This window comes from Agrilus planipennis, unplaced genomic scaffold (genome assembly GCF_000699045.2).
Source record: "Agrilus planipennis isolate EAB-ADULT unplaced genomic scaffold, Apla_2.0 scaffold141, whole genome shotgun sequence".
Taxonomy (NCBI): Eukaryota; Metazoa; Arthropoda; class Insecta; order Coleoptera; family Buprestidae; genus Agrilus; species Agrilus planipennis.
The window spans coordinates 296,119-309,261 of record NW_020438903.1 but is presented as its reverse complement, the minus strand read 5'-3'; the positions used below and the strand labels follow the sequence as shown (position 1 = coordinate 309,261).

At 33.5% G+C, this 13,143-nt stretch overlaps 2 protein-coding genes across 2 annotated transcripts in view; one reads left to right on the top strand and one right to left on the bottom strand.

Annotated features, from left to right (window-relative positions):
- LOC108736939 (semaphorin-1A) overlaps window positions 1-13,143 on the top strand; it is a 509,066-nt gene that overhangs the window by 343,609 nt on the left and 152,314 nt on the right. The gene's annotated exons all lie outside the window — the stretch shown is intronic.
- Window positions 1,679-11,151, bottom strand: LOC112904086. The gene is made up of 2 exons (XM_025973314.1): window positions 10,873-11,151; window positions 1,679-2,519 (listed from the first exon to the last, which is right to left on the bottom strand). The coding sequence occupies exons 1-2, from the start codon at window positions 11,114-11,116 to the stop codon at window positions 1,771-1,773; spliced, it is 993 nt and encodes a 330-aa protein (XP_025829099.1). The 5' UTR covers window positions 11,117-11,151; the 3' UTR covers window positions 1,679-1,770.

The following is a 13,143-nucleotide window of genomic DNA, read 5'->3' as shown; positions in this document are numbered from 1 at the left end:
ATTTAGAGAGATTTCATTGTAAATCATTTTTATTCTATTCCTAAATTATTTGAAACATTTTTAATTTAAAAGGTGGTTTTACCAGGAAAATAATGGAATTTATGTACTTATAACTGTAGAGTAATATTACAGAGGTTTTATTAAATTTTTTTAAGTGGAATATTTGGGTTGTTATTAATAGAAATGAAAAAATGAAGGACGGGAGTGTTTCTCAATTTTTTATTTTTCCTGAGGTACTATGAACTAACGTTGTAGTTAGAAAGGTTCTTCTGATATATGTTCAATGTTCAAAAATTGCTATAATGACCTGGTCTTCCGCAGTGCAGTATGGGTGGTTGGTGTGAATTTGGTGAAGTTTTGCTTAATTGTTCATGAGAAGGCTTTTATTGTCCAATTGTCTAACATTTTCAAGACATTGCACTAGAGCAGTGGTTCCTAACCTTTTTAATATTGTTACCCCTGTGACTTATTAGGAAAACTGATTTTACCCCGACATTAAAATGTTATCAGTACACACAAATTGCACATCAGTATTACAATTTTATATATCTAAACAATAAATTAAGCAAAAATAGTTAGTGTGATGGTTGGTGAAAAGTTGAAAAACCACTCTCACATTTATAGGTGCTGACAAAGGGTATTAGCAGTTTTAAAGCTCTGTTAGCTAGAACAAAATATTCGGCACCAGCTTTTCACCAAAATGTGTTCAGATCATAATTTTGAAGTTCTACTCTGCAAGTAGTATTTTGGCGTAGTCCAAGATATTCCTTAATATCCAAGAACTGGACTGACATATCCATATCCGGAATATATTGCTTCAGTGAGTTTATTGCTGCAGATAAATGCCGAATCACAGAATTTTCATATGTGATCTTGTCTGGTTCAATATTTACCAATTGTGCATACAGTTTTATAAACATCGACATATTTACAATTTTATATTTTTACCATCTAGCTATGTATTTTATCAGTTTAGGTCTTAATTATTAGGTTCTTTGTTACCCCCCACGGAATAATTGATTTACCCCCGCGGGGATTATTACCCCCAGGTTCGGAATCACTGCACTAGAGATTGTGTAAACAATTAATTTCGAAATTCAACATTAGGCATTGTTCATTATATTTAACTAATTATTTATGTATTAATTACCAATTTACACATTAAAAACGGAGCATTTGTTGTAATCGATTTAGTATCGTTTGATGTCATAGATATATAATCGTAAGATCAAACGAACTTACCTTAAGTGATGTTCGATCTTGATTATATGAAGGCCTCGTCGAAATAAATAAACGTGTATTGTAGTACCTCCGCCACTGGCTAAATATTCACAACTTTAAAGAAACTACTATGACTCCCTTCCACTCTTTATCGCGTCCGTTGCCTCAGTTTTATTTTAAAGAGTTGTTGCAACAATATTAGGGATTACATAAAATGGGTCTGGGTTGGGACTTTATTTATTTCGACGAGGCCTTCATATAATCAAGATCGAACATCACTTAAGGTAAGTTCGTTTGATCTTACGATTATATTCGGCCTCGTCTCATAAATAAACGTGTATTGTAGCTGTTTAAAGTAGTTGCAACAAAAAATTACTTAAACATATATTATATGAAGATATGTTTTATTTAATTGAAAAAACAAAAACCAATGGTACAAAAGTATAAGGTAAATATATATCTATATGTATATAAATGAAAACCAACTAACTATAAGGCTATTGATACATAATCATAATAGGTAACTCAAGTACATGTGCATGTCTAAATTTAATAAACAGACGCTGATAATATTGTGTTAGCAAACTTTTTATTGTCTATTATAGGCCTATTGTAGAAATTTGCAAATGATCTTGAATTTTGGGTCCAGCCTGCAGCAAGTCTAATAGAGTCAAAGCTTACGCCATTCTTAGCTGCCGCTGACGTTGCTGCATGACGTGTACTGTGCGCCTTAAAGGTGTTTATGTCAATTCCACTTTTTCTTAAGACATTTTTTATCCATCTAGCAAGAGTGTGCGATGTTGCTTTTCGAAAGGGTCTTTTATGTGTGATAATTAAGAAATCGCAAGGACCCCTCAAATCCTTCGTTTCATCTAAGTATTGTAGCAATGTTGTGGCTACACAAACTGTGGGATCCAGATGATACATAGGCAAGACTAAAAATGGTTGAGTTCTTTTGAGAGATGTTGTTTTTATTCTATGAGGAATTTTTATCTCGATCCGATCAGGGTGGATTAATATGTTACTAATTTCAATGAGACTTAATGTTTGAATACGCTGCCCTGTAGCAAGTGCTAAAAGAGTAACTAATTTTTCTGAAAGGAATTCAAGAGTAATAGGATTACTGGCAAGAGATCTAAAGTAATCAACCACTATGCCAGGGTCCCATGTATTTTCATATCTGGGTAACGGCTGTCTTAAACTAAAGACGCCTCGGAAGAATCTCTTGATCCTAAAGTCTTGTGCCAGGTTCGGACCCGCTATCTGTGCTAGCGCCGATCTGTAGCTATTAAGTGAACCATNGGAAATGCACAGTAACTTCGTTATTTTAAATGGAATTTCCCACTTTTTATTGCATTTTTGAATTCCCCATAAAAAACAATGTCATTTTATTAAAATGTGTTATTAATTAAAACCGTTTTAGGAAGTTTGGCGAGTTTATTTTGTTTTTCGATTTTCAGTGTAGGTACTAATTTCTTTTGAAAACATCGTGTCTTTATTTATAAATATTAACACTAATTTCACAGCTAATTAGGTAATTACTCAACAATAAATTAATTTGGTAATTTGGCATTAAAACTTTTGCATCTACTTCTATTCCCTTAATAAACAATTCGTACCTAAACTGAAAATCAAAAAGCAAAACAAACTCGCCAAACTTTTTAAAACGGTTAACTTGATAAGACAATAGATATTATTGAAAATTTCAAAAAAGTTGCAAATTTCTCAAAAACTACTGGTCACAGATACCAACACCCCTATATCAGTGGAAAGGAAATTTAATTTTGCATTATACTATGTGAGAAAAAATATGGCATTCCATTTAAAAAAGAAAGTTATACCTTTTTGAATTTGTGAATTTTTGCACCGATAAATATTATATTATTTATGATGTACGTATTTATCTAATACCTACAAATGATAGGCAATTTCACCCAAAAACGGAATTAAAAAACAGCAAACCTCCAAGTCCTTTCGTTTCTGAGAAATTTAAAACGGCTCCAAACACTACAAACGTCAAATTTTCCAAGAAACGTCCAATAACTCCAGAACGGTGCGACCCAGGTCTAATACATTTTAATAAACTGACATTGTGTTTTCATGGGGAATTCAAAAATTCAATAAAAAGTAGGGGGTTCAATCTAAAATAACGAAATTACTGTGCATATTTGAAAATATCTTTACGTTATTATACACTTAACTCTATGCAACTTTTATTTCAAACAATTTTTCTCTATTCTGAAGTATACTAGTTTGAATGACCGATTTTGGATTACTGACTCACCCTGTATAGCTGTCGTCCGACTTCATTCTTCCATAACGCGAATCTCACTAACGAACGAAATCAATTTTGCCATGTGATTTTAATTAATATATCACATTGCAAAACGAATGGGTTCGTGTTTATCAATTTAAACTTTTGTGTAACGTTCAATAGAAACGTATTAAAACGAATTTAAACTCAATGCTACTGCTTTCATTAATATAGTAAAAATTACGTTGTGGATGTTTGCGCGAATCCGGTGTTAAAATTAAATTACGATATAGCAGTTTTTATCGTTTTCAATTTTGTTTATTGGTCTATATGTTTAACAAAAAATAAACGTTTAATAAGGAAAGCAATTGTTTTCTTAATTTAAAAAAGGTTCTTCCAGATATGTCTAATGTCCGCACTTCGTAAATCCTTTAGAATTGTAGTTAAAAATGAGTCAGATGAATATTATTAAAAACGAAAAAGTGCGCTAGTCAATTATAGTAATATTTTTAAAATAAATCTCATATTCTTGTAAAAACCTTGAAATGAGTAGATAACTGTCATTGCAACTAAAAAAATATTAATAAATGTAAGAAAATAACGTGTTAATAGATTTTATCTTCTTAATACTTTTAATTTATCATAAAGTATTATTTTTGTCCGCAGCTTCGCTTATTTGAATCAGTTTTTTTGTAGTATATAGTTTTATCACTTTTAAAAGATAAGAATTCAGGCTCTTGCTCCCTTTTGCATATAATTTTTATCATTAAAGTGAAAATTTACTTAAAAGTTCTTAATTCTTATTGCAGCATGAAAATTATTGCGTTATGTTAATGTTTTTATTTGAAATGATCCTCTTTGAAATACAAATATAAGATGCAAAAGAAGTATCTGTTTTTATTTGTTATTTTCAGTGAAAATTATTTTCTATTTGTATTTGGATAGTTTTTAAACGTATTTTATAAATGTAAACTGTTACGGTGTTTTTCCACCCTACTTGCTTTTATTTAACCATTTAAACATGTTTCATCGAGTGTTCTGCGAACTTATTACTATTACAGTAGAACGACGATCAGATAAAGACCAAGGGAAACGTAAAATAATTTGAGTTATTGAGGTTTTTACTTACTAAGGGTTTAAGTTTAATCTTTAACTAACACTAATTTTTTTATTTCTACACTGTCTAAACCATGTAAACAGGCATTTTTCTAAATTAGGAAATTCAGCAATTCTTCGTCTTTTACATAGAAGACTTTTCACTGCTTACTGAGGTGCGATGCCCAAATTATCCATTTGAGTTATAGAGGGATTTTATTTTAAGTAATAGAGGTTTTGGACTCCGAGGGGAAGGGAACACAAAATTTTATGAATTTATAGAGGTTATTACGTTATCAAGGTTTAAGTTATCACGGTTCTACTGTATTATGAAACCAAACGTTTCGCCATGATGGTCATCAGCCCGAATCTTAATTCTAATACTAATTTTCTTATACGTAGAAAGTAAAACAATGTAGAAATTACACATTTAATTTTGAGTAAATTTGTAATTAGTAGAAATGAATAAGAGTTTCCAAATAACAGTAGCACGTATTGTGTATATTATTATCCGCCTATTCTGTTACTAACCCTCCATGTATTTTTAGTAAGTAATTCAACAATTTTCTTAATAAGCAGTAACAAAATAAAAAAATACAACGTGTAATTATACAACACGCTGCTGAAATGAAACTTCTTCAAACACACAAACATACCGGGATAGGGGTTAATGAATTGGTTTAACGGTATTTGTACACTACGAATTTAAATTTTACACTATACATGCTGGAGTTGCCTGTAACGAACGTTGCATTGAAGCGCGCTCACGGCTCAAGCGATCCCCACTACGAACTCGACTTCGTGATCGAGTAGAAAAGGGACATCCGTTGCATGATTTCGTTACATAGCAACTCGCATGAAACGAACTTACTCTACCGTGCGTAAAGAAGTTTCACTTCAAAAAAGCAGTTTATTTCAAAAACAATTCGGAAAATACCTACTGCTAAATAAGAATCAAATGTCACTTGGTTCTGCTCCAGTTGAGATCTGTGTCCTTCTAATTCCTTTCGTATTAGGCCAGTAGTGTTTATACGTGCAGCTAAGATTCTAACCGTTTGACACGACTCCTATTTTTTCAAAAATCGACGCTCGTTCTTTGCGCTTTAGGGCCATAATTTATTTAGATCATCCTTCTCAGATTAAAATTACAATCCTCAGGATATGAATGCCTGTATAATGAATATCGTCGCCATCCCCCGAAACAATTGCGGTACCCTGCTGCGAACTAGCATTTAATTAAGTTTATATTTTGCTTTGCCGCTTTTATCAAGAACGGAATTTTATATGGAGGTCTCTATTAGCGCTTTGTGTGCAAAGTCGCTTACGAAGGCTTTTTGGCGTTAAATTTGAAATGTAGATGCCGCGTTGATGACGACGTGGCGGTATGGCCCGTGTTATAACATATACACATAGCAGTATATTAACATACATACATACATACAAAATTTCCAGGTATGTAATTTAATGAGCTGGAGGATGTTTATGAGTGGGAAAATTTAATTATCCTGCATTATTCAAGCTTTTAACAAAAAAAAAAAAAAATACAAGAAACGACAAGCAACTAATGAAAATGAAATACGTACAGACGGAAAGTATCTAAGCATTATCTCCTAGTACCTATGCGAAGTACCCATGCTACAGGATAAAGTAATTTGTTTTTCGGGTAACGATTTCTCAGCAGCAGTTTATATTCAGTTGGTTTTATGACTATGACACATTAAAGTAAATGCTCCAAGGTATACATGATTAGGGATAGAGATAGCATACTAAAATTTATAGGGGAAAAATTACTACTAACAAAGCTAATGATTTCTTTTTGATGGTAAGTTAAAAGTCAAATCCTAATTAATATTACAAATGGGATTGTGAGTTTGGTACCACTTGACGCTTTAACTACTCAATCGATTATCGTGAAATTTTGTACATAAATTGTCACGGGTTACAGAATAGGACGTAGGGTATCTTTTATCCAGAAAAAAATATTGTTTCCGAGAGATAGAAAAATTAGTTTTATGTGGTCGATGGTGATCTTTAACACGTATTTAGGACATATAACAATATACAACATATCAAGGGTACAGAAAAAGACAAAGGTACCTTTTCATCATCATAAGGTCATTAATCCTAAGATTGGTAAGGACACGCACCTCCACTATTTTCTATCCTGAGCTAATCTTTGCATTTCACTAAAACCTGAACAACCCATACCCTTAACTATTTGCGAAAAGTAATCTAATCTAGGTCTATCTCTACCCCTCCTAACTTCCGTTTCTGCCTCTAATATATCTCTGACTAGACCTTCATGCCTGTGAAGGTGTTCTACTAATCTATCTCGCCTATTTCTTATTGACTTCCACAGAGTTCTCTGTTTTCCTATTCTTTTTAATAACTCTTCATTTCTAACCTTCTCTATCTACGGTATCCTCATCATTCGCCTGTAACAGCACATTTCGAACGCTTCTAACCGTTTCTTTTCCGCCGCTAACACTGTCCATGTTTCGCACCCGTACAGCGTCCTGATCCAAACATACACCTTTAACAACCTTTTTCGAATTTCTAAATTAACCGTAGAAGTGACTTCTTTTTATTAAAGACGACACGACCCTTTGCTATCCTCTGCTTTATATCCCTACTACTCCTTCCATCCTGACTAACCGCCTAGATATCTAAAATCGGTCACTTCTTCTAGTTTTTCGTCTCCTATCTTTATGAACGCCTCTTCGCTACTTTTTCTTCCCTAGCATACCAGTTTTACTTTTATTTATTTTCATAGAATACTGTTTTGTCAATACTACTTCCATTTTATTTAAAGCTATCTGTAACTCCTCCTTGCAAGATGATAATACTGCTATATCATCTGCAAATCTACGCGTACTAATCTTTTGCCCCTGTATATCTATCCCTACAGTTGTACTGTCTTTAATTATGTTGATCGCGTCTTCGATGTATAGATTAAAAAGTAGCGGTGTCAGTGTGCATCCCTGTCTGACTCCCTAATATTTACGTCTCTACGTTGCAGCCCCAGCTCTATAATTGTCTGTTGCTCTTTATACAAACTAAGTATCACTCTTCTATCTTTGTAACTCATCCCTACATTTTTAAGTATATTTAACAACATGTCCCATTTAACATTGCCAAAAGCTTTTTCTATATCTACAAATCCTAAAAAAAAGTACAGTTCCCGAGGGATGGAAATATTAGTTTTTGTGTATCTTAGATGATCTGTGACACGTATTTACGAAATTTTGTACACATATTGTCAGAAATACAGAAAAAGATAAATAATGTAACAAAAAAATGATAAAAATGTGTTGTTTTCGAAGGATAGAAAAATTAGTTTTATGTAGGTACTAGTGTTGCCCAAACGCAAGAACAAGACGAGACTTAGCCAGTCTTGGTCTTGGTCTTGCGCCAATACACCNAATTTAAAAGGTGGTTTTACCAGGAAAATAATGGAATTTATGTACTTATAACTGTAGAGTAATATTACAGAGGTTTTATTAAATTTTTTTAAGTGGAATATTTGGGTTGTTATTAATAGAAATGAAAAAATGAAGGACGGGAGTGTTTCTCAATTTTTTATTTTTCCTGAGGTACTATGAACTAACGTTGTAGTTAGAAAGGTTCTTCTGATATATGTTCAATGTTCAAAAATTGCTATAATGACCTGGTCTTCCGCAGTGCAGTATGGGTGGTTGGTGTGAATTTGGTGAAGTTTTGCTTAATTGTTCATGAGAAGGCTTTTATTGTCCAATTGTCTAACATTTTCAAGACATTGCACTAGAGCAGTGGTTCCTAACCTTTTTAATATTGTTACCCCTGTGACTTATTAGGAAAACTGATTTTACCCCGACATTAAAATGTTATCAGTACACACAAATTGCACATCAGTATTACAATTTTATATATCTAAACAATAAATTAAGCAAAAATAGTTAGTGTGATGGTTGGTGAAAAGTTGAAAAACCACTCTCACATTTATAGGTGCTGACAAAGGGTATTAGCAGTTTTAAAGCTCTGTTAGCTAGAACAAAATATTCGGCACCAGCTTTTCACCAAAATATGCTAAGATCATAATTTTGAAATTCTACTCTGCAAGTAGTATTTTGGCGTAGTCCAAGATATTCCTTAATATCCAAGAACTGGACTGACATATCCATATCCGGAATATATTGCTTCAGTGAGTTTATTGCTGCAGATAAATGCCGAATCACAGAATTTTCATATGTGATCTTGTCTGGTTCAATATTTACCAATTGTGCATACAGTTTTATAAACATCGACATATTTACAATTTTATATTTTTACCATCTAGCTATGTATTTTATCAGTTTAGGTCTTAATTATTAGGTTCTTTGTTACCCCCCACGGAATAATTGATTTACCCCCGCGGGGATTATTACCCCCAGGTTCGGAATCACTGCACTAGAGATTGTGTAAACAATTAATTTCGAAATTCAACATTAGGCATTGTTCATTATATTTAACTAATTATTTATGTATTAATTACCAATTTACACATTAAAAACGGAGCATTTGTTGTAATCGATTTAGTATCGTTTGATGTCATAGATATATAATCGTAAGATCAAACGAACTTACCTTAAGTGATGTTCGATCTTGATTATATGAAGGCCTCGTCGAAATAAATAAACGTGTATTGTAGTACCTCCGCCACTGGCTAAATATTCACAACTTTAAAGAAACTACTATGACTCCCTTCCACTCTTTAACGCGTCCGTTGCCTCAGTTTTATTTTAAAGAGTTGTTGCAACAATATTAGGGATTACATAAAATGGGTCTGGGTTGGGACTTTATTTATTTCGACGAGGCCTTCATATAATCAAGATCGAACATCACTTAAGGTAAGTTCGTTTGATCTTACGATTATATTCGGCCTCGTCTCATAAATAAACGTGTATTGTAGCTGTTTAAAGTAGTTGCAACAAAAAATTACTTAAACATATATTATNGAGGCCGAATATAATCGTAAGATCAAACGAACTTACCTTAAGTGATGTTCGATCTTGATTATATGAAGGCCTCGTCGAAATAAATAAACGTGTATTGTAGTACCTCCGCCACTGGCTAAATATTCACAACTTTAAAGAAACTACTATGACTCCCTTCCACTCTTTATCGCGTCCGTTGCCTCAGTTTTATTTTAAAGAGTTGTTGCAACAATATTAGGGATTACATAAAATGGGTCTGGGTTGGGACTTTATTTATTTCGACGAGGCCTTCATATAATCAAGATCGAACATCACTTAAGGTAAGTTCGTTTGATCTTACGATTATATTCGGCCTCGTCTCATAAATAAACGTGTATTGTAGCTGTTTAAAGTAGTTGCAACAAAAAATTACTTAAACATATATTATATGAAGATATGTTTTATTTAATCGAAAAAACAAAAAACAATGGTACAAAAGTATAAGGTAAACATATATCTATATGTATATAAATGAAAACCAACTAACTATAAGGCTATTGATACATAATCATAATAGGTAACTCAAGTACATGTGCATGTCTAAATTTAATAAACAGACGCTGATAATATTGTGTTAGCAAACTTTTTATTGTCTATTATAGGCCTATTGTAGAAATTTGCAAATGATCTTGAATTTTTGGGTCCAGCCTGCAACAAGTCTAATAGAGTCAAAGCTTACGCCATTCTTAGCTGCCGCTGACGTTGCTGTATGACGTGTACTGTGCGCCTTAAAGGTGTTTATGTCAATTCCACTTTTTCTTAAGACATTTTTTTTTTTTTTTTTTTTTATCCATCTAGCAAGAGTGTGCGATGTTGCTCTTCAAAAGGGTCTTTTATGTGTGATAATTAAGAAATCGCAAGGACCCCTCAAGTTCTTCGTTTCATCTAAGTATTGTAGCAATGTTGTGGCTACACAAACTGTGGGATCCAGATGATACATAGGCAAGACTAAAAATGGTTGAGTTCTTTTGAGAGATGTTGTTTTTATTCTATGAGGAATTTTTATCTCGATCCGATCAGGGTGGATTAATATGTTACTAATTTCAATGAGACTTAATGTTTGAATACGCTGCCCTGTAGCAAGTGCTAAAAGAGTAACTAATTTTTCTGAAAGGAATTCAAGAGTAATAGGATTACTGGCAAGAGATCTAAAGTAATCAACCACTATGCCAGGGTCCCATGTATTTTCATATCTGGGTAACGGCTGTCTTAAACTAAAGACGCCTCGGAAGAATCTCTTGATCCTAAAGTCTTGTGCCAGGTTCGGACCCGCTATCTGTGCTAGCGCCGATCTGTAGCTATTAAGTGAACCATAAGAAGCACCCTTTTTAAACTGATCCGTTAAAAATTGTAAAACACGTGGGATTTTTATAGAAAATACGTTAATATTGTTTTTAGTGCAGAACTCCCACCACAACCTTAAGCCGCAAGAATATTGCTTTAAGGTATTTTGTGTTATTGATAGCAGGCATATCTCCAAAGAATCCTGTGGTACTTCCCCTAATGAGAGGGCTTTCCTGATAATTTCCCTGCTACCAGGGAAAGAGTCTCCCATAAGGGGTGTGGAATTCTGTTGAAAGAGAGCAAAAATTTTTTAGGTTTNAGAGTCTTGCAGGCTATGTCTTGTTCTTGCTCAAGTCTTGCACGGTCAGTCTTGGTCTTGGTCTTGCTAAAAATACGCGGTCTTGTTCTTGGTCTTGGTCTTGCAAAAACGCAAGAACAAGACCAAGACTGCAAGACCAAGACTGAATTTGGGCAACACTAGTAGGTACGCAATGAATGTTTTCTTTACATTTCAAATTTCGACGTTTAGGCTGTGGGTTATCTGTCAGTGAGTCACGGTATACGTAGATAAATAAATCTCAATATCAAAGTAATTTTTATGTGCGTCAGATAAATGACAATTTTAATCTAACAGTTTGTAGATATTTCAAATTGTTTAATAAATAATTCAATTCAAACACAGTTAAAATATTCTCTAGGATTTCCGATCCAACTCAGAAGTCGAGGAGGAAATAAGTCACTGAACAGTCTTTCAATTTCCGCTTTTAGTGAACTTGCCAGTATTACTGATTCGTTTACATTGCTAAGACGTCCCGTTTAGAATAATTCCCACGAACACTTACTTCGAGTACCCTCGTGTAAATATTATTATTGAAGGTAAAAATATTCTCGGTGCTGTTCGAGATTCTTCTTCTTCTTTATGCGGAACTCGGAACAGATTTTTCTGGCATTCAGAGAATATTAAAATTTCGACGACGAACTGTATTTGTTCACTTTTATTACTTTATTTCTTTTTGGGAAAGGAAGAAATCAATCTGGTAGCTTCTTTGTGATTAATTCATAACGCTAAAGAAAATTGTAAAAATACTTATAACTTGGCTTTGGAATAATACCTACAGCTAGGTAAGTAATACTGGAAAATTTTCATTTTCTTAAAATCCTTTATGCTAAGTTTTTCAGTCAGTCCTTGATATTTGAAATACGTACGATAAGGGGTATAGCGTGTATATAGGGTGTCCCAGTTATAATAATTAATATTTATACCACAGATTCCTACGGACATTTGGAACATAAAATGTTATAACACTTTTGACTATTGAAACAAAATAAAAAATTATAAAATTATTACAGTTTTGATGACGGCCCTGCACAATCGCAAATTAATTAAGATTGCCAGCTGATCGTAGACAAATTCACCTTCAGTAGGTCGGAATCAGCTGCTTTTTGGGGTGATGTTATTGTTTATGTTTGGTATTAAGTTACGGATCAGCCGAAGAAAATGCACTCGCGTTAAGGTCCATTAGATGACTGAAACACGTTAGAAAAACTATGTACCTATCACAATCGAAAATCCCATGATCGTAAACTGATGTGGAACTAATGTAGCCCATGACGTCGAGTATTATGTTATTTTAAATAGAAAAGAAATTTTAACGACTACGGAATAGTTAGAAGCGGTGCACAAACAACCCTCACCACCCAGCGTTTGGTAAAAGTTTGTAACATAATGTACTAGTGTACGAAAACAAATGTATGTGTTATGGTTGCAAAAGTTGAGACAAGATGCAGACCTACTTTGACCATTCACATGTGTTAAACGTTAGTTTTGCCTGGCGGGGCTCATTAACCCCACGTGGGGTAATACAAGGATGTGTCCAGAAGGACCAAGTTGGTTATTTTGTTTTCATTAAATGTAAAAAGCTAAATATTGATATAACCTCGTATAATTACACTGCTGGAAGTGACTCGAAAAAACACACATAATGTTGTAGTTTCTAACAGGTTATTCAGTTCGCTTTGGATTGTTGTGGAATTTACTTGTTTGTTAGTGCTAGTTTATTTATTTAGTGGTCATTTCATAAAAGACTATTACAATAAGGACAATTAGTTGTGTGATGGTGCATTCTAGTACGGTTCTTATTCAACCGTCAGTTGGTGGTGAGTTACATTACCAATGCCTATGGGATAATTCGAAATATTCCCGGTATCTGGGCCAAAATTCGCAGCAACTGTACGTCGCTGTCAGTGTTGCTTTGAAGCGAATGGCGGAGAATTTAAACATTTTTTATAAAAGATACG